A 20,222-nucleotide genomic window follows, 5' to 3' on the forward strand; every position below is an offset into this window, starting at 1 on the left:
TGGTAAGGGAAACTTTAAAGTACTTTTTTAGGAGAGAGTGTTCTGCACGCAGGCAGCTGGCAAGGTGCAGTTGTTCGAGATTATTTGTTCTGGTTGTCTAGTGATTATTATTATTAATTTTTTTACCCAATTTCGTGGTATCCAATTGGTAGTTACAGTCTTGTCCCATCGCTGCAACTACTGTACGGACTTGGGAGAGGCAGCCAACCCAACCAAGCCGCACTGCTTCTTGACACAATGCCAGCTTAACTCGGAAGTCAGCCGCTCCACTGTGTCAGAGGAAACACCGTACACCTGGTGACCGTGTCAGCGTGCACTGCGTCCGCCCAGCCACAGGAGTCGCTAGTGCGCGATGGGACAAGAACATCCCATCCGGCCAAACTCTCCCCTAACACAGACGACGCTGGGACAATTGTGCGCCGCCTCATGGGTCTCCCGGTCGAGGCCGGCTGCAACAGAGCCTGGACTCAAACCAGGATTTCTAGCAGCACAGCTAGCACTGCGATGCAGTGTCTTAGACCACTGAGCCAGTCAGAACGCCCCTGGTCGCCTAGTGATGGATGTTAGTTCCGCTTCAGAAGTGGCATTCCTTTACAGACAAGTAAAATGCCCGTTCGTATCTCCAGAGAAGTTTTTGTATCGGCATTTAAAAAGTTGTAGTGTACCCTACCCTAACAGACAAACATGCCATAGCTGAGGCGTTTAAGGGGCCACATCCCATTATGTCAGAAAAAAAATTAAGAGTACCCCGTGCTCGCAAGACCGTCTTCAAGATGCATCTGTATCCCAGAGACATTGGTGCAATGGATAGGCTAGGAAATTCTTGAGCCTTTCAGTCATGACCGTGGCTCTGCCTTGCTTGAGAGGCAGCTGTTCAGTAATCTCTGAGAGCCTATCCCTTCCAATGCTCCTTCCGTTTACTTAACGGAATTGTTCAAAAACATGAGCCATCTCACAAATCACATTAAAAGACAGAAAGGATTTTAAATATTAACTCATCTACAGAATTAATTGATATCATGACCATGTCATTGCCTAATGCTTTTATTTGAATTTAACTATAAGATTATTTTGTATCATGACAGGTAATCTGATGAGGATGTGTGTAACAGACAGGTGTCTGGATGAAGCAGGAAGACAATAGGCCACAGAGCCAGGCCTGAGGGCAGAGCTCCCTCACACTGCTTCTTCTCTGTTCTGGAAGGAGTAACCAGAGGGCTTTCTAAAAATCACACCCCCACAGCGCCCAGAAGACAGGCCTCTTTAGAGCACAATCTAAGACACAGGACTCAGAGGTTGGCTTTGCACTTGGTGTGAAATAGACAGCGGTATGTCATGTTGGGTACAATGTGATGGCACACTGGATCCAGCTACACACACCATCCATGCAACTTGCTCACAGGACCTTTGTTTTATGGAACAGAATCCTTTCTGTGACATTCAAGTAGCACTTGCAACACAGAACATGATAAATATGACAGACTTACAAAAAATGCATATTCATTCTCTATGCATCTTTCAATGCCTTCCATTTTTAGAAGTGTTTCAATTAATATTTTATCTTCCAGGAAATCTGAACTGCAACTTCACTCCTTCATCTAGTTCAAACGGTTTCTGTACACTTTGTTCTAACAGCCTGGTAAAGACAGGGGTACTTCAGCTGGCACTCTGTGTATTTCAACAGGGGTCTCTGGCCACCAGAAGGGATTCATCATCAACACCACCCTCGTTTACTGCTGGCTCCAGGAGGTCAACTCTCATACCCAGAAGCCGGAGTCCATCACAGCCTAGTGATCCCTCTTTTGGCCCAGGCCTGTCCCACAGCTCCATTCTCAGAAGCCCAGCTGAGGGTGCAGGAGGGGGCTGGGAAGGGATGAGTATTCCCTTGGAGAGGTCACTGGTGTTTTTGTGCTGCTGTGTCAAGGGTGACCAATAAATAAATCCAATATGTCCAACCCGAGGGGCCCTGGACATTGCGTATATCATTAAAACAGGACATTTGACAACTAATAAGTGTAAGTAAAGAGAGTGATTGCAATTCCAGACGTTCTCTCGGCACATCGATCCAGCCCTGTTGATAATCATTGTATTTTCTATTTAATTCGCAAGTCCTTGAAAATGAGAGAAAATGACTAAATATGAAGCTTTGGGGCATCTGCCGCCCGCTTCCACTGAAAAACTATGTAGTGACCTCTGTACAGTTCAGCCAACCATCTTCATTTTAATTAAAAATCTTTCATTCCAGCAAGAGTTATGGAACCAGCGTCTGGAAAATTGTTGGCAGTTGCATGAATGAAATACTGCACACCAAAATGAGCAGGACATAAATAAAGAAAGGCCAGCATAGTCTATCTAAACAAAAATCCCAGGACATTTCTCCAACGCCTGCTTGATTGCCCTCAAAAGCTGAATGAAAATGTGTGACAAAAGCAGGGCTGAATAGCCCATAATTGAAACATAGTGTAGTAAATGATAAGAGCATGTCCAGTAGAGTTGTCTTGTCTCATCCCGTTACAACAAAGAGCCATTATTACGCAGGGAACACCATGCTGATAATCCATAGTACATACATTGAAATCGTTTGGACCCATTAGCTAAGCCATTTCATACCCCACCAGCTACTACTAGTGTAAAGCATAGCCTACATTGCATGGTTTAAAGGCAGTCTGAAGAGGTTGTGTGATACTGGCTGTGGCCATAGTATTGTATTGGAAAGTTGCATGCCTTCATTGCCAATGCCTTGTTTATCATACTGTCAAACAGAGAAATGGGCATTAGTTGGAAAGCAAATGATTTAGAGTGGAAGGTGGTGGGATTAATGATCAGCCAGTGAGAACAGGATTGAATGAAGGAGCTGCTGGGGCCAAAGGTTTTGCATATAGCACCAACAGTTGTCAGCCTCACAAAGAGCAGCATGCTGAAAAGGAAATCTCATATTGCAGAGCAGGCTGAGAAACCCTCTTCCTTTAACGAGCAGCCTTCCCATGAAAAGTGCTCTGTGACAGAGCGGCCTATAGATATGGGGGTGATGTCACCCCTCAACTGACTCACTAGACCCTAACTGTTTACATTTCAGGTCCCCTTTATAATGTCACAAAGCCAGCGAGAGCCTAACATTATATGATTCAAACAATAATAATGAGCCTGTCATAAACAACAATAACTTTCATTTAATATCACAATATTATTATTTTGTTGGGATGATGGACAGATGGGGTATCTGATTATTTGAGGTAAGACTTCCGTTGAAAAGGATATACAGTGGGGCAAAAAAGTATTTAGTCAGCCACCAATTGTGCAAGTTCTCACACTTAAAAAGATGAGAGAGGCCTGTAATTTTCATCATAGGTACACTTCAACTATGACAGACAAAATGAGAAAACAAAATCCAGAAAATCACATTGTAGGATTTTTAATGAATTTATTTGCAAATTATGGTGGAAAATAAAGTATTTGGTCACCTACAAACAAGCAAGATTTCTGGCTCTCACAGACCTGTAACTTCTTCTTTAAGAGGCTTCTCTGTCCTCCACTCGTTACCTGTATTAATGGCACCTGTTTGAACTTGTTATCAGTCTAAAAGACACCTGTCCACAACCTCAAACAGTCACACTCCAAACTCCACTATGGCCAAGACCAAAGAGCTGTCAAAGGACACCAGAAACAACAAGGGGGGACCTAGTGAATGACCTGCAGAGAGCTGGGACCAAAGTAACAAAGCCTACCATCAGTAACACACTACGCCACCAGGGACTCAAATCCTGCAGTGCCAGACGTGTCCCCCTGCTTAAGCCAGTACATGTCCAGGCCCGTCTGAAGTTTGCTAGAGAGCATTTGGATGATCCAGAAGAAGATTGGGAGAATGTCATATGGTCAGATGAAACCAAAATAGAACTTTTAGGTAAAAACTCAACGCGTCGTGTTTGGAGGACAAAGAATGCTGAGTTGTATACAAAGAACACCATACCTACTGTGAAGCATGGGGGTGGAAACATCATGCTTTGGGGCTGTTTATCTGCAAAGGGACCAGGACGACTGATCCGTGTAAAGGAAAGAATGAATGGGGCCATGAATCGTGAGATTTTGAGTGAAAACCTCCTTCCATCAGCAAGGGCATTGAAGATGAAACGTGGCTGGGTCTTTCAGCATGACAATGATCCCAAACACACCGCTCGGTCAACGAAGGAGTGGCTTTGTAAGAAGCATTTCAAGGTCCTGGAGTGGCCTAGCCAGTCTCCAGATCTCAACCCCATAGAAAATATTTGGAGGGAGTTGAAAGTCTGTGTTGCCCAGCAACAGCCCCAAAACATCACTGCTCTAGAGGAGATCTGCATGGAGGAATGGGCCAAAATACCAGCAACAGTGTGAAAACCTTGTGAAGACTTACAGAAAATGTTTGACCTCTGTCATTGCCAACAAAGGGTATATAACAAAGTATTAAGATAAACTTTTGTTATTGACCAAATACTTATTTTCCACCATAATTTGCAAATAAATTAATAAAAAATCCTACAATGTGATTTTCTGGATTTTTTTTTTTCTCTTTTTGTCTGTCATAGTTGAAGTGTACCTATGATGAAAATTACAGGCCTCATCTTTTTAAGTGGGAGAACTTGCACAATTGGTGGCTGACTAAATACTTTTTTGCCCCACTGTATGCATCCCTTTTCATCTCAATATCATATCATATAAATCATATTAAAATTCTGGGTAACAATTAAGTACCTTATGATTTTGATGATTTTCGTATGATTTTGATTGAAAATAATGGTCAAAAACATAAAAATAGATTCATAGCAAAGGGCAATTTCTCAAGTATTTTGCTAGGACTGTCTGGGAGTGGTCTGAGTGGGGAGGGGAAAACTGAAAACTAGCTGTTATTGGCAGAGGTTTGGAACTCTTTCTTATTGGTCTATTAACAAATTTACAGGTGAAAACTCCATCCCACCAAAACAGGCTGAAATTTCAGACGGTCTTTTCAAACAGCTCTTACATGAAAAGGGCATGATGAGAATGTTCACAATTTCACGGTATGGAGATTATTTATATATATATTTTTTTTTTGTATTTATTTATTTTATTTTCTTTTACTGCACTGGGCCTTTAAGCGCTTGGGGGTACGCACCACTTCCTCATCGGAGAGCTCCCGTCCCTGGATGCTACTGCTGTCTCTCACAGCCTGCTGGTGCCTCTTGCCCTTGGTGTGGCTGTATAGGTGTACCTCCGTGGTGATCTACAAACACACAGGTCAGAGGTTACTGCTGAGGACAATGTAGGCAGAGACAGTCAACAAGGTCCCCACCCCCCATGGGAGGCCACTACAACTATACATTACAACTGGTTTTCAATAAGATCTTACAGAATGTTTCCTCTCCACCTCCACTCACAAACTGAATACATAGTGAGACCTAATATTTTAGTAGGTGTCAGGAACTTAAATGCAGTCTTCAGATCGTGATCCATATGTTGTGCATGTTAAACACAATACGCCTTTAGTGGAATGAATTGACAAGGTAAAGAAGAAAAGGTGGCAAGTGTGGCAGCGTAGTTTCTTCAACCAGCATGTTATATGTGTCACACAGACATGAGAGCATTGTTAAACTGAAGATGACTTCATGGCTGCATTTCATGATATTCTCCTTTCTGACAGCACAGCAGGACCATACTAAATACTGCAGTATGAAATTGTGGCTGACAGGTCCACTCAGGATGATCCAGCCTATATAACAACATTAATGTGATTGCCTTAGGATGGTCAATCACAAATCAAGCAGAATATTTTTTATCTTTCATCCCTCTACTCTGTGTCAATGATTACTCCTCACACCAACTGATTAACTAATGTCCCTTCTGTCATTCTTGCTCCTCACACACAGAGTGACCATCTACAGTGGCATGTTTTGAAAACGACACACTGAATAGCAAGGCTGGCAATTTGCCAGGGACCTCTCAACACGATATTATCATGATACTTCAGTGCCAATATGATATGTGATTCTCAAGATTCTATATGCATGTGACTTGATACTACGATTTGATGTTCCAAACATATTGCTGGTGCAGAGGTACAAGGGAGCCTTTGAAAAGTAATGTAAACAAAAATGCTGAAAACACTCAGTATTTAAAAAGAAGATGCAGAAGGGCAATTCCAAGGGTAACAAAATTATGCTGAGACTCAGATATTTTACTTTAAAATGTATACTGAACAAAAACCATTGATTTCAAAGTTTAACAAACCATACAACTCTATGCACTTTTAACAATTTCCACTGAAAATGTTACAAAAACAAATTTACAGGAAGAACTGTGCAGATACAAACTTTGGTAAAATAATAAAACTGGGAGAGATTTTACCGTAACTCTGTTACCAAACCTCGCATCTGCACAGTTTTCCAGTAAATGTTAATATTTTTTTATTTACTGTGTACAGTGAGTCATTATGCATAGTGTTGTACAGTTTGTTGAACTTTGAAGTCAATGTTTTGTGTTAATAATACATTTTAAAGTGAAAAATCCTATTGTCAGTGTAATTTCGTTACCGTAGAATTGCCCAGAACAAGCTATTGGATGAAAAATACCGGAGTTTTGGCGCAGGTACAGCTGACAAGCACCAGCTAAAGCTATCTAGCTAAATCAATACTTGGAGTCAAAGTATCAATATAATATCGTGATATGTAACTGTGTCAATTTTTTCCCCAATCACTACTGAATAGCTGATACAGTACTAACACATTAAACTGTGGGCAAGATTGGATGATACACAGACAGAAGCATTGGAATAAGTGGTGTGAAGATGAAGAATTGACACAAACAGCGTGAGGTGAGGTTGATGTGGCTGTGTCGTTTTCCTCCCACTCATGGCTGGAATAAAGCCTATTACAGATGGCCTGTGTTTAATGTCATTAAATAGAGTGCCAGCTGCTGACCTATAGATGATCTCTGGTGTCAGATGCTGGCCAAGGTCATCTGACATTTTTTAACAAGATTCCCCCCTCTACCACCCACACTGTTCTTTATCTGATGCTAGTTGGAGCTTCAAGGTGTCTCAACCTTGTAGCAGTGAGAGCCGGCCGGGTCCGTCACAGACAAATGTGCCTGCCAATGGATTTGTTGCCTGTCACTTGAAAATCATGCCCAGTCATAAATCTCTACTCCAGAGTTCATGTTTAATCAATGCAGTTAAATCCTAATTTAAATACATTCTCTCCCAAAATCCTCTGAATCACCTTCTCGTCAGCATTTTTATACATCCAGTCTGCCAAACAACAATAGATGGGACCTCCACAGACGCTCTACTGCCACAAAGCTGCTGCTGCTTTCCCCTTCAGTTTAGGTTAAGCATGTTAGCCAATCAAACTCACAAATTATTGCAAGAAATTAAGTTAATTAAGTAAAGGGTGAACTTCTCACTGGAGAGTGGATCAAGCCAATTTGAATGTATATGCTAAAATGGTTCTTTACTCAGTATGCCAGCATCTGTCTAATGCTACCAGAGGTCTGGTGACTAGTGTCACATCTAGTGTCAGAGGGAATATATGCCAAGGACAACTGGACAAAATATAAAATCAGCATCTGTCTAATGCTACCAGAGGTCTGGTGACTAGTGTCACATCTAGTGTCAGAGGGAATATATGCCAAGGACAACTGGACAAAATATAAAATCAGCATCTGTCTAATGCTACCAGAGGTCTGGTGACTAGTGTCACATCTAGTGTCAGAGGGAATATATGCCAAGGACAACTGGACAAAATATAAAATCAGCATCTACACTAAGAATAATACAAAGACATCTGGCTAAAAAACAGATCATTAAAAATCATTTCAAGAGTACATTTTATGAGTACATACCACAACATTGCACAAGGAGCACTGTTTCGTGCGCTCATATGGTGTCAGTTTAGGGGCATAGTCAGTGTTGGCATGTCTGCCACTGCTGAGTTCTGCTGCCTTCTCTTTCCTCTGCTCAATCTGCTCCATGTGCCTGCGACTGCTCTCATCGTGCTGGGAAGGAGAACAACCAAGAAGCCAACTAGAAATTGTAAACTTTTGTCTGGTCTGCAACTAGGAAATGTCAACATTAGTCTGGTCTTTAATGAAGGACAGGAGTGAGGTGCAGCAGCAACACTAACCTTCATCTGAATCTTCTTCTGCAGTTCCTCCATGGCCTCCTGTTGAGCAGCGCTGAGGGCAGCCAGACGCTCCTCTCGGTCTCTGTGGAGAGGACAACATACAGGAGCAGTGAGTACGTTTACATTCACACTAATAATTCAATATTAAGTGGATTATGGCAGTAGGCCGAGTATGGAATTAGTCATGTAAACACTCTGCTTATCTTAAATCACTGTAACGTCAAAATCTGAGTAAGCAAAGGCCGATTTTCGGAGCAATTTTTCAAATGATTAGGACATGTAAACAGCTTAAGTCAGTATTCTAGCTGTGGATTTGATCTGTGCTTGTGCCAGCAAGGTAGCGCAAGCCTCCCCTTATGCACGAGTGAAGTGAGTTTGGGAAAAACTGAATGTATGTATTTTAGAAATAGTTTTCACATACAAACTTTATATGTCCGAATTTTCTGCATTTATCGAAAGTCCCATCAGGTAGCCCAATTTCAGGTGTCATGGAAACAGGATTATTAGTGAAATCGTTCTTCTTGCAAAGCATGTAAAAGTTTTAAACAAACGATTATATTAATCTGACTACAATAATTGTATTATTGTGTGCATGTAACCGTGCTCAGTGAGGAGAGCATCCTCCTTGACATCCGTATCAGACGGGTACTCCCAACTGTAAATCTATTATACATGAAGAACAATGAGGGCCACATTTGATAGTCCAAAAAAAGATGTGTGATTCCGACTGTGAGCCAGGTGGTACAGACCTGGCCCTCTCTCGTGCAGCGTCCTCCCTGGCCCTCTCCTTCTCCTGCTTCTGCTGCTCGATGCGCGCATCCTGCTCCTTCCTCCTCATCAGCAGCTCCTCCACACGCGCCTGTCTCTCTGCCTCCAGAGCACGCTTACGCTCCTGGGGAGACAGACGGGGACCATAGCCAGTCAGTGGGACTGTACACTGGGGTAAGCCAGAGAGGTCTGGGGGGGAAAAGGGGGAGCTGCTGTTCATTGTTACCTGTACAGCCTCGTCTCTGGCCTGCTTCTCCTCCTGTCTCCTGCCTCTCTCCTCCTGCAGCTCGTTGAGGCGCTGCTCGTACTCGTTCAGCTTAGCCAGCACGTCGTGCCTCTTGTTCTGTGCCTCCAGGGTGTTGATGAATGCTATCTCATTCACCTGTACAGAGTCACAAGGCCACCGGTCAACAAGTCGGAATCACTAAGCTACAAAAAAAATCTAAAAGTCTGCCTCTACTCTAGTTTGCCATTGCTTTTTAGTAGTCCTTTGTCTTTACTTTAAGAACATTCTCAGTGTCAAAAATGTATTATCACAAGGGAAATCTAATTAGAAAAATACTTCAACTCTTGGACATGTAGTTAGGTGTGCAGTGTTCCAGGGGTCAGTCCTGTACCTTGGCCTCCTCCTCCTGAGCCTTCTTTACTATGGCCTGGAGCTGCAGCTCCCGCTTGAACTCTGCATGGAGTAACTTCTCCTCCATCATCCTCCGCCGCTGGTCCAACAACTCCTCCTTCCATTTCCTGACCTCCTTCTCCTGTGAGGGAAAGACAGCTTGGGTCAGCTCATTTCACTCATGTACATTTCTCTAACCAAGGTAGACATTTTCATGGTGTCTTGCTTTCAAAGCATTTCCTGCTACCCGCTCTGGTCTCATGTCCACAGGGATTAATGTGAATATACACCACTTCATGTATTTATGTGGTTAATACTCAGGATTATTCAAGGGCTCACTCATCCCACGACGGCCTGAAGAACAAAAACAAACGTCATGAAAGATTGAGTTTGGGCTAAGTCTCTCCCAGACACATCTGTGGCCAGCTGGTTTGAGAGAGGCGGAGCTGGCCTCTGATATTTAGTGATTCTATCTGGCAGTGTGCTGACAGAAGCTCTCCTCGTGGCCAGTCTGGGGCTAGGCTGTGGTGTTTCCTGTTGGCTCTGCACTGCATGGCCACTCACCCTCTCCAGGAGCTTCTGCAGCTTGTGGGTCTTCTCATCCCGCAGTTTGTCTCGGAGCTGCTGGGCCTTCAGCTGTTTCTCCTCATGTTTCTTCTTAGACTCCGCAATGGTTCTGCCAACAAAGACAGAAAAAAACGACTTTCCTCTCCCCCAATTGTCTTACACACAGTAGCAGTGAACTTTGACATGAATCAAGATCTTTTCTCTGACAAACTTCAGCGTGACATGAGGGTGGGTGTATGTCTCACCTTTTACGAGACGGTGAGGACAGTTTCTCGTGCATGTGGATTCCATGGCCAGGGGGTCTAGAAGGCTCCTCCTCCACGATGTCCCCCCAGGAGGTGCTCTGACGCCAGGGCTCCCTCGCTGCAGAGAGAGGTGAGTCTAGACATTGACCACATCTGTGTCTTTAGCAAGAGCATCAACACATTTCATTATATGCACTGAACAAAAATATATAAAACTCAGATTTTACTGAGTTAAAGTTCATAAGGAAACCAGTCAATTTAAAGAAATTCATTAGGCCCTAATCTATGGATTTCACATGACTGGGAATACAGAATCTGTTGGCCACAGATTTTTTTTAATTAAAAAGTTGAGACGTGGATCAGAAAACCAGTCAGTATCTGGTGTTACCATAATTTGCATCATGCAGCGCGACACATCGCCTGAGGATAGAGTTGGTCAGGCTGCTGATTGTGACCTGTGAAATGTTGTCCCACTCATCTTCAATGTCTGTGCGAAGTTGCTGTCGTAAACGTCGATCCAGAGCATTCCAAATATGCTCAATGGGTGACATGCCTCAGGATCTTGTCATGGTATCTCTAGCAATTCAAATTGCCATTGATGAAATGCAATCGTGTTTGTTGTCTGTAGCTTATGCCTGCCTATACCATACTTAAGGGACCATGTAGCAGCTCCCTTATGATTGATGAGCATTTTCATAGGGCAAATGGACGGTCCCTTACTAGAGGACCTCGAGTGATATTAAAATAGTCCGACGGCCTCAGATCGCCCCCCCAAGGCCTGGTCTTCCAGGAAGTCAAAAAATACAATGTCAAGGAGACTCGTTTTCGAAGATATACATTTATTTATTTTTGAAAATGTTCTGCTGTACCAGATAATTCCAGCAGATGGCAACTGACTGTATATTGCAAATGGACATTTCATAACCAATGGACATTGCTTTTTCTCGTAAATGAAACAGACTTCAAAGACAAAACTCGAGCACAGTGGGTGGCCAAATGTACGTTTAGCCCAGAAACATGATGGCATGCTCTTTCATGCACATTTTGTGGGATTGAAGGTTGAAAACGGTAATACAGCACTAATTTGACCGCTTCACGTCAAAGTACATGAACCAGCCATTTATCTATCGTAGTTTACGAGAAATCGTACAACGTCCATTTCATGATGCTTAAACAAATGTTTTTTTTTCTTTAAAAAGTTAGAGATCCAGTTGAGGCGTGTTAAGGTGTGTTTCGGAGCTCTACGTGATTTTCTGCACTCACACACACAACCAATATGGAGTGACAGTGTGGGGCTTAGACAGACAGAGCCTGCAATAGTTACCAGCGTTCGAACCATCAAAGAACCATCAGACCTAGAGCTCCGAAACGTATAAACCTGTTCTAGAGCTTAAGTTGGTAGTACACGGTGAGTTATGTGGCTCTAGAAGGTTCTCAGGTCGAGAAACAGCCTCGTCCATTTGCAATATCTTCAATTAATTTTTAACGTCGTGGAAATGACAACATTTAGAAAAGTCCCCAGAATAACAAGACTAGGTGCATTGAAACCGCCTCGTCCCATAGAGACGGATGTACTTGTCCTCTTGCTCAGTTGTGCATCGGGTCCTCTCACTCATCTTTCTATTCTGGTTAGAGCCAGTTTGCGCTGTTCTGTGAAGGGAGTAGTACACAGCGTTGTACTAGATCTTCAGTTTCTAGTCATTTACAACATTAACAATGTCTACACTATTTCTGATCAATATGTTGCTATTTTAATGGACCAAGAAATGTGCTTTTCTTTCAAAAACAAGGATATTTCTAAGTGACCGCAAACGTTTGAACGGTAGTGTAATACATTGCCAGTCTTAACATGTTATACAGCATATTGTCAGTGTGAACATGCTATTCTGCAAGATGACAGTGTCCATTGCCAATGTATATTCATAAGGACTACCCATTACGAAATTAACATGCTGAATCAACACCAATGAGAAATTCTAACTTGCTATGATCAGAACTTGACAAATAGACCTTCTAGGTTGATTTAGGGCTTAACATAGTGATATATTTCATTTGGTCAGTATATAGGCCATCTCGACATTATATATGCCATTTGCACATGGTTCACTGACTTTTGGGTTCGGAAGCCTACTTCCTATGATCATATATGGCAAATGGACAAAACATAGGCCTTATGAACAAACTTGCATAAGACAAATCTAGGTACATACGGTTCTTACATATGTATAATTGACAAATTTTAATTAAATAAAAAAACTGTCCAAAAACGCACTTTTTACGAGGTTAATTCCCCCCCCCCCCCCCCGTTTTTATTCAGATTGTGAAGATTTCACCCTTGAGACCTGACTTTGATCATTTCCCACATAGAATCCTATGGTGGAGCACGCTCGCCCCCTTTGGGATTTTTTGTTTATTACACCCGGCATTTGCTATGTTCCACTTGCAATATGTTTTTGACCAACTGCCACCCAATTGAGTGGTATTTGCGATTGTGTATATGTTTCGCCCAATGACAATAAGTAGCTATTAATTTTTGTCCATTTCACAGGGGTCTTCCCTTACATAACTCCATGTACTGCCAAATTCTCAAAAACGATGGAGGCGGCTTATTAACATTCAATTTTCTGGAAACAGCTCTGGGGGACATTTCTTCAGTCAGTATGGCAATTGCGCGCTCCCTCAAAACTTGAGACATCTGTGGCATTGTATTGTGACAAAACTGCACATTTTAGAGTGGCCTTTTAGTCCCCAGCACAAGATGCACCTGTGTAATGATAATGCTGTTTAATCAGCTTCTTGATATGCTACACCTGTCAGGTGGATAGATTATCTTGGCAAAGAAGAAATCCTCACAGAGATGCAAACAAATGTGTGCACCAAATTTGAGAAAAATAATATTGTTGTGCTTATGGAACATTTCTGGGATCTTATATTTCAGCTCATGAAACATGGGACTAACACTTTACATGTTGCCTTTATATTTTTGTACAGTATAGATTAATTACAACTAAACAGAAAAGAGATTTACCGTCATAATCGGCTAACATGTCACTCCAGTCCATGTTGAGTCCACCTCCACTGCCAATGCTGGCCTAGAAGAGAGAGAATCCGTTCATGTTCAGTGACAATCATTAGGATATTGCAAGGTGAGCAAAACTCAAGACCTGGGGAAAGAGATCCTACCACTTCACATTTTTAACCACCAAACTACTTTCATATGACCAAAGAAAAGCGTGAGTGTGTGAGGTATGTGACTTACAGAGAAGTCACTCTCATTGTCAGTCTCCAGGTCATTGTTCTCAGCCTGGATCTCTCTGGTCAGCTGTTCCTCTTCAGCGATGGCGCTGGCGATAGCCTCCTCGTTGGCCTTCTCCAGGCGGTCAGCCAGCTCCTCCTTCTTAGCCAGGACCTCTGCCATGGACTGGGGCTGGACACACAGCACACACACAGACTCACATACAGCTCCTTCCTCAGGTCATTCAGGTTTGACCAAGGCCACTGGCAGTCAGGGTCTATCTCGACGTCGCTAAAATGCAGGAATGTTGTCTATTGCTTTTACCAAGACTTTGAAATGTGTTATTATATAGTGGTGGGCTTGGCGGGATCAACTTAAAACATTTCCTGAGTTTTATTTTGAAGAATGTGTCTTCATTTCATACAGCTCTAAGAGTACCATTTTGAGATGTTGGTATTATAACAATGTCAAAACTGAAAAGAAGATCAAACCAAAAAGTTAACTGCATCGACCAATCACAAGATCACAGGTGAGGAAGCATTCAGGAGTCATGCAGAACAAGTTCACTGTGAGGATGACAAGATGGTGGAAGGAGGCACAACTAAGGGACCATTTCACTGACATGGTTCAAAACAATGAAACACAGGTCGGAATAAATACCTACTAGATTAGTTTAAATAGCCTGATGGAGACCAAAATGTCTCAATGTCTATTAGTCTTTACACTTCTGACATGAACTTGACAAATAGTCTTTCCTTAGTCCGAAATTACTATCAGGGAGAATAGATAGCTAGCTGCACTCCAGTCCAGAGAGACCAGAGCTCCAGTCTAACTTAACAAGGGGAATGAGGGAGAGGTTTCTCTCATCAACAAAGCAGTTTGTCTCTAACTAGGGTCCTGCAGGGGAGTCTAAACAGCACTGGGCTTATCTGAGCCACCCAGAAAGGTGTCTGGCCTGCTCCAGAACTAAGACCAGATCTGCCTGCGTTTGATCTGAGCAAAGATAACTTTCCCTGTAGATCATTCAAAAGACATAATCTCTAGGTATAGAGAAAACCTCCATAAGAGTTAAAGTGCTGTGGAAGTATCTATGACAGACAGTAACCCTGCTAGTGAAGGAGGGTATTCCTGATTAACTGCAGAGAGACTACATAGGCAGTAACAAACCTGACACGGGAAGGCTGCTGATCACTAATGCACAGTGGAGACCAGCTACAGAAAACAAACTAATACCTGACACAGTCATTGTACAGTCGTGACCAAAAATGGAGAATGACACAAATATAAATTTTCACAAAGTCTGCTGCCTCAGTTTGTATGATGGCAATTTGCATATACTCCAGAATGTTATGAAGAGTGATCAGGTGAATTGCAATTGAACTGCAAAGTACCTCTTTGCCATGCAAATTAACTGAATCCCCCCCAAAAATGTCCACTGCATTTCAGCCCTGCCACAAAAGGACCAGCTGACATCATGTCAGTGATTCTCTAACACAGGTGTGAGTGTTGACGAGGACAAAGCTGGAGATCACTCGGTCATGCTGATTGAGTTCGAATAACAGACTGGAAGCTTCAAAAGGAGGGTGGTGTTTGGAATCATTGTTCTTCCTCTGTCAACCATGGTTACCTGCAAGGAAACACGTGCCTACATCATTGCTTTGCACAAAAATGATTTCACAGGCAAGGACATTGCTGCCAGTAAGATTGCACCTAAATCAACCATTTATCAGATCATCAAGTACTTCAAGGAGAGCGGTTCAATTGTTGTGAAGGCGGCTTCCGGGCACCCAAGAAAGTCCAGCAAGCGCCAGGTCTCCTAAAGATGATTCAGCTGGGGGATCGGGGCACCACCAGTACAGAGCTTGTTCAGGAGTGGCAGCAGGCAGATTTGAGTGCATGTGCACGCACAGTGAGGTTAAGACTTTTGGAGGATGGCCTGGTGTCAAGAAGGGCAGCAAAGAAGCCACTTCTCTCCGGGAAAAACATCAGGGACAGACTGATATTCGGCAAAAGGAACAGGGATTGGACTGCTGAGGACTGGGGTAAAGTAATTTTCTCTGATGAATCCCATTTCCGATTGTTTGGGGCATCCGGAAAAAAGCTTGTCCAGAGAAGACAAGGTGAGCGCTACCATCAGTCCTGTGTCATGCCAACAGTAAAGCATCCTGAAACCATTCAGGTTGCTTCTCAGCCAAGTGGCTCGGGGAACAAAACATCAATATTTTGAGTTCATGGCCAGGAAACTCCCCAGACCTTAATCCCATTGAGAACTTGTGGTCAATCCTCAAGAGGCGGGGGGACAAACAAAACCCCACAAATTCTGACAAACTCCAAGCATTGATTATGCAAGAATAGGCTGCCATCAGTCAGGATATGGCCCAGAAGTTAATTGACAGCATGTCAGGGCGGATTGCAGAGGTCTTGAAAAACTGCAAATATTGACTCTTTGCATCAACTTCATGTAATTGTCAATAAAAGTCTGACACTTATGAAATGCTTGTAATTATACTTCAGTATTCCATAGTAACATCTGACAAAAATATCTAAAGACACTGAAGCAGCAAACTTTGTGGAAATTAATATTTGTGTCATTCTCAAAACTTTTGGCCACAACTGTACACATGCTATGACCCCTGGCCCTTTGGGCTGAACCTGTCCCTGAACTGGACACCCTGTCATAGGTTCTCTCACCATTTCAGCTCAAATCACAGTCAAGTTTTGATTATTGCCCACTTCATCAACACAGCATAACAACTGGGCTGGCTACTTCCAGCAACGAACACGACAGACACTGCTTTCAGAGCTCCCACAACCGGACCCATATGGTCATCCTCTCACAGCCAACCATCAACACCCCCAAGTAAACTGAGGTTCTGAGGGGGCTGTGCAGCATGTCATCGCACATTGTGGTTGAAGGTTCTGTAGATTGACTTTGTTTAGGCGGTGAAGGCCCCTGGGGGTTCTCTGACCCCCCCCCCCCCCCCCCCCCCCCCCCCCCCCTCCCCCCTCTGCTCCTCCATCGCTCAGCACTCACAGTGGAAAGCTCTGTGGGGTCCAGCACACTCTCCAGTTTCACCGCTGCCATGGGAGTCTCAGCCTGTCCTGGAGCAGATGCTGCCATGCCCTGTGACGCACCCCCGGCAGCCCCCTTGTTCCCCAGAGCACTGGGCCCATCCATCTGGGCCGTGTCTAGGGACGGAGGGAGGGCTAAGGAAAGGACTGGAGCTGGTAGGGATAGGGTTGCAGAGGGGGTAGGGTCTTCGGCTTGTGTAAGAGAAGGGGTTGGGGCTGGTATGGGCGGAGGCGTGTCCTCACGGGGTGTGTCGACACACTGCCCCGAGTCTTGCACACTGTCTGCTGGGGGCTGCACCGACACAATCACACACACACACAATATTAAACACATGCATATTCCAAGCATTTCATGAGAGCAGTGACAAATCAAAACGATTAACACACACATCATGCAGGGAGGTTGGTACTAACATGCCCTAAACACCCAAACCTCATCAGATCATCAAATAAACTATACTGAACAAAAATAAACGCAAAATGTAAAATGTTTCATGAACTAAACTAAAAATTGATTGGCTGATTGGCTGGCTGGGCCTGGCTCCCAAGTGGGTGGGCCCACATGCTCCCAGACTCACCCATGGCTACGCCTCTGCCCAGGCGTGTGAAATCCACAGATTAGGCCCTAATTAATTAATTTAAATTGACTGATGCCCTTATATGAAAATAGTTTAAATTGTTTCATGTTGCGTTTATAGTTTTTTTCAGTATAAATGTGGAAACACATGAAATCTGTCTAAATCAAGCAATGCCTAGAATACACCCCTACCCAGTGTGTTCTGAGGCATTGAGAATTTATTTAATGAGTGAAAATGGCATCTTTCTGCCTCTGAAATTTCAGTGTACGATCAATTGTGTTAAAACTGATATGCCCCGTCTGGACAGGCTGTCTATCAGTACTGTGGAGCCCAAAACAAAAACAATGTGGCTGATAAAACGGTTTTGAGTTACTCTGCACCACATCTCCCGTCTTCCTGAATAATTTATATTTGGGGACTCCTGGGAGGGTGAGCGACGTCAGGGCTCAGTACCTCCATGTTACCCTTCTCCAAGTCTTCTGCCGTCTCCTCAAGTGGGACAGGCTCCTCAGGGATTGTCTGTTCACAGTGACCCGTGTCTTTATCCAGGAGGCAGGACCTGCCAAGGAGCTGTTGGTTCTCCTTGTTACTGTCGTCGTTAGGGCTGATGTGGGCCAGAACCGGGCTGACCTTGGCTACGATGATGGCAGAGCGAGGCCTAGCAGGACGTCCACGCTGGACTGTCTCCCAGCCCTCAGAGTCCTTCTTACCTGGACACAGAAGGACACACACAAATAAGAAGAGAACAAAACAAATGTCAATGCCCCATAGGCGTTAATCAGAAGGGGGGACACACCCTGAAGACAAAAGGACATCAGAGGTGTACTAAATGATGAGGATCATGTAGTTCATTCTATAGATGTGGAGGAAAGAGCTCTGCTTACCTGGTTTCTCGACAGGACAGGTGTTGGGCTGGCTGGGGACAGGGAGAGACTGGGAGGACTTGACACGCTCAGCCCAGCTGGGGCCCGTGTGGGACAGACGAACTACCGCCAGTGTGGGTGGAGGACCACTGGAGAGATAAACACATAAATCAGAACCAGAGAACAATGCCAACATACACAAAAGCATTTCAACCAGAGAGATTATCACTGTAGAAAAATAGTACAAATGGCTGTGAGGACCACTAAAAGAGACGACCCTAAGGTGAGCAGCTCCATCTGCCTCTTCCAGGCTGGGCTTTTCATCACAACACTCCCAGGGCCTACAGGGCTGTCTCAGGCAACAGACCTCCTTCATGATCAATACCCATTTCCTGCAGCATTCGATTACAGGGAACTGCACATATTGAACTGATGCTTCAGCAGTCTTTAACCACACTTATCTACACCTCCCACTGTTTCTGTGGCGAGGGCCAGTGAGACTCAACAAATTACATTAAACAAATGCCTCGCCATCAGCAATCAATCCCCTTGATCAGATCACGCACAGAGTAGCCTCTACCAACCTAGACCAGTCGGCACATCATATCTTACATTGATTTGTTAGAGGTTTTAGCATTTGCATTCCCTTTTCGCTAACTGTAAACATCTAATGATGGCTGACCATTTTACACGTAATGTCAGCCAGGCTGCAGCTGAAAGATGCTGAGGCGCAACAGATTGTACTAACTTCCCAGAATGTCCTGATGGGGAGTAAAACAACAAGGGATTTTGATGACTGCTGTGTGTTCATAATGACTGTCAGTCATTACATAAACATGATGGTAAGCAATTTGAGCTCAGATCAGAAACAGTGGAGATTAGGGCTGTCAACTGAACCAGAAATGAGATGGAGAAATCTTACCCAAAGTTGAGGGCACGGCGAGCACTAGGAGAAGGGACCATTCTGTCCGATGAGGGGCTAGGCAACACATGACGACCTGGGGACATTTTACGCACTTCCCAAGCCAAAGACGTGGGTCTTGATTCAGAGGGGACAAAGAAATTATGTTTTTCATAAACTTGTAATATAGTGTAGTACCATAGTTCAGAGTGAGATTTTTGTCTCACTTTAGCTAAAAACAATTCAATTAATGGAACACAGAAACAAAGGTTGTCTGATTGATTAACAGTCTATGTAAAATGTACAAATTGGGAGACAACATAAAAGCTTGGATTTTTATATCTTAGTCAATTAACAGGTGTTGTGGTCACTGTGTTAAAGAGACGCCATTGATCCAGTGTGTTTGTGACTCAATGGCATGGAGCAGAGATGTCACTTAGAGGTTCCCTCCGGGAGCGATGGGAGTGAGAGAGTGAGAGCGAGTGACAGCGAGACAGAGAGCGAAAGCAGTGTGAGTACCCAGCCAAATAGAAACAGCCAGGCGCCCCAGGGCAAAGGATTCTTTGGCCGAAGGAGCTCTATTTTGGTAGATTCTAATGTCTTGTTTTGGATATTGTCTAGTTCTATATGATCAGGACTATTTTCTAAGTTGGAGAACATTAAACCTTTAACATTTAACCTGTCTTAGATACGGTTTTATTGCAAGATAGGAATGGCCACAATGATGTTTGTTTTTCAAATTGTGTTTTATTAAAACATAAATATTTAGTACACAGCCCACATTATCTTAAAAAATGTATTATAGTTTGTTATTCCAGGTCTCAGTTTTTTTTCAGTTTAGGGATTCACGGTCAAATTCACTTTTAATAGAGAAACAAACACATTTGATGTTGTAAGTCCACAATGAGATGTTCAGAATCCACAAATGCTCAAACCACATCTGGAGACTATTTTTGAGGTCTGGGAAAAATCTACCAATTTTGGATTTGTGGGTGAAGTTACCCTTTAATTCAAGTGTGCACCTAGCAAGAGGCTGTTGTTTAGCTGTGTTTTTGTAGCACACATGATGGTAGAGTTTGCAAAACAAATACCCTCTGGATTGATGAAAATAATTATCATATTCTGCCAAGTAAGGATACTTTGTAGTTAAGATTTAACTGAGAAGGTTTTGGGAAAGACTTTCCATCCATCAGAAGACTGTGGGAGACGCGCAACACGCACACACAGACATTCTCGTTACCTCTTCAG

General features: G+C 43.5%; 1 protein-coding gene across 5 annotated transcripts in view; it reads right to left on the reverse strand.

Moving 5' to 3' along the window:
- Nucleotides 1–20,222, reverse strand: part of scaper (S-phase cyclin A-associated protein in the ER) — a 116,099-nt gene that overhangs the window by 59,291 nt on the left and 36,586 nt on the right. For 2 of the 5 annotated variants that reach the window (XM_021571178.2, XM_021571203.2), the window contains exons 6-19: nucleotides 18,996–19,112; nucleotides 18,095–18,222; nucleotides 17,664–17,920; nucleotides 16,595–16,924; nucleotides 13,585–13,752; nucleotides 13,354–13,417; nucleotides 10,326–10,443; nucleotides 10,078–10,189; nucleotides 9,515–9,655; nucleotides 9,124–9,279; nucleotides 8,879–9,021; nucleotides 8,130–8,211; nucleotides 7,849–8,001; nucleotides 5,126–5,233 (exon numbers count right to left, since the gene is read on the reverse strand). In XM_021571178.2, the coding sequence (XP_021426853.2) occupies nucleotides 5,126–5,233; nucleotides 7,849–8,001; nucleotides 8,130–8,211; nucleotides 8,879–9,021; nucleotides 9,124–9,279; nucleotides 9,515–9,655; nucleotides 10,078–10,189; nucleotides 10,326–10,443; nucleotides 13,354–13,417; nucleotides 13,585–13,752; nucleotides 16,595–16,924; nucleotides 17,664–17,920; nucleotides 18,095–18,222; nucleotides 18,996–19,112 (2,077 nt within the window). Of the gene's footprint in view, nucleotides 1–5,125; nucleotides 5,234–7,848; nucleotides 8,002–8,129; nucleotides 8,212–8,878; nucleotides 9,022–9,123; nucleotides 9,280–9,514; nucleotides 9,656–10,077; nucleotides 10,190–10,325; nucleotides 10,462–13,353; nucleotides 13,418–13,584; nucleotides 13,753–16,594; nucleotides 16,925–17,663; nucleotides 17,921–18,094; nucleotides 18,223–18,995; nucleotides 19,113–20,222 lie in introns of all 5 variants that reach the window. The other 3 variants (XM_021571170.2, XM_021571186.2, XM_021571194.2) reach the window with 2 other exon arrangements.

This window comes from Oncorhynchus mykiss, chromosome 2 (genome assembly GCF_013265735.2).
Source record: "Oncorhynchus mykiss isolate Arlee chromosome 2, USDA_OmykA_1.1, whole genome shotgun sequence".
NCBI lineage: Eukaryota > Metazoa > Chordata > Actinopteri > Salmoniformes > Salmonidae > Oncorhynchus > Oncorhynchus mykiss.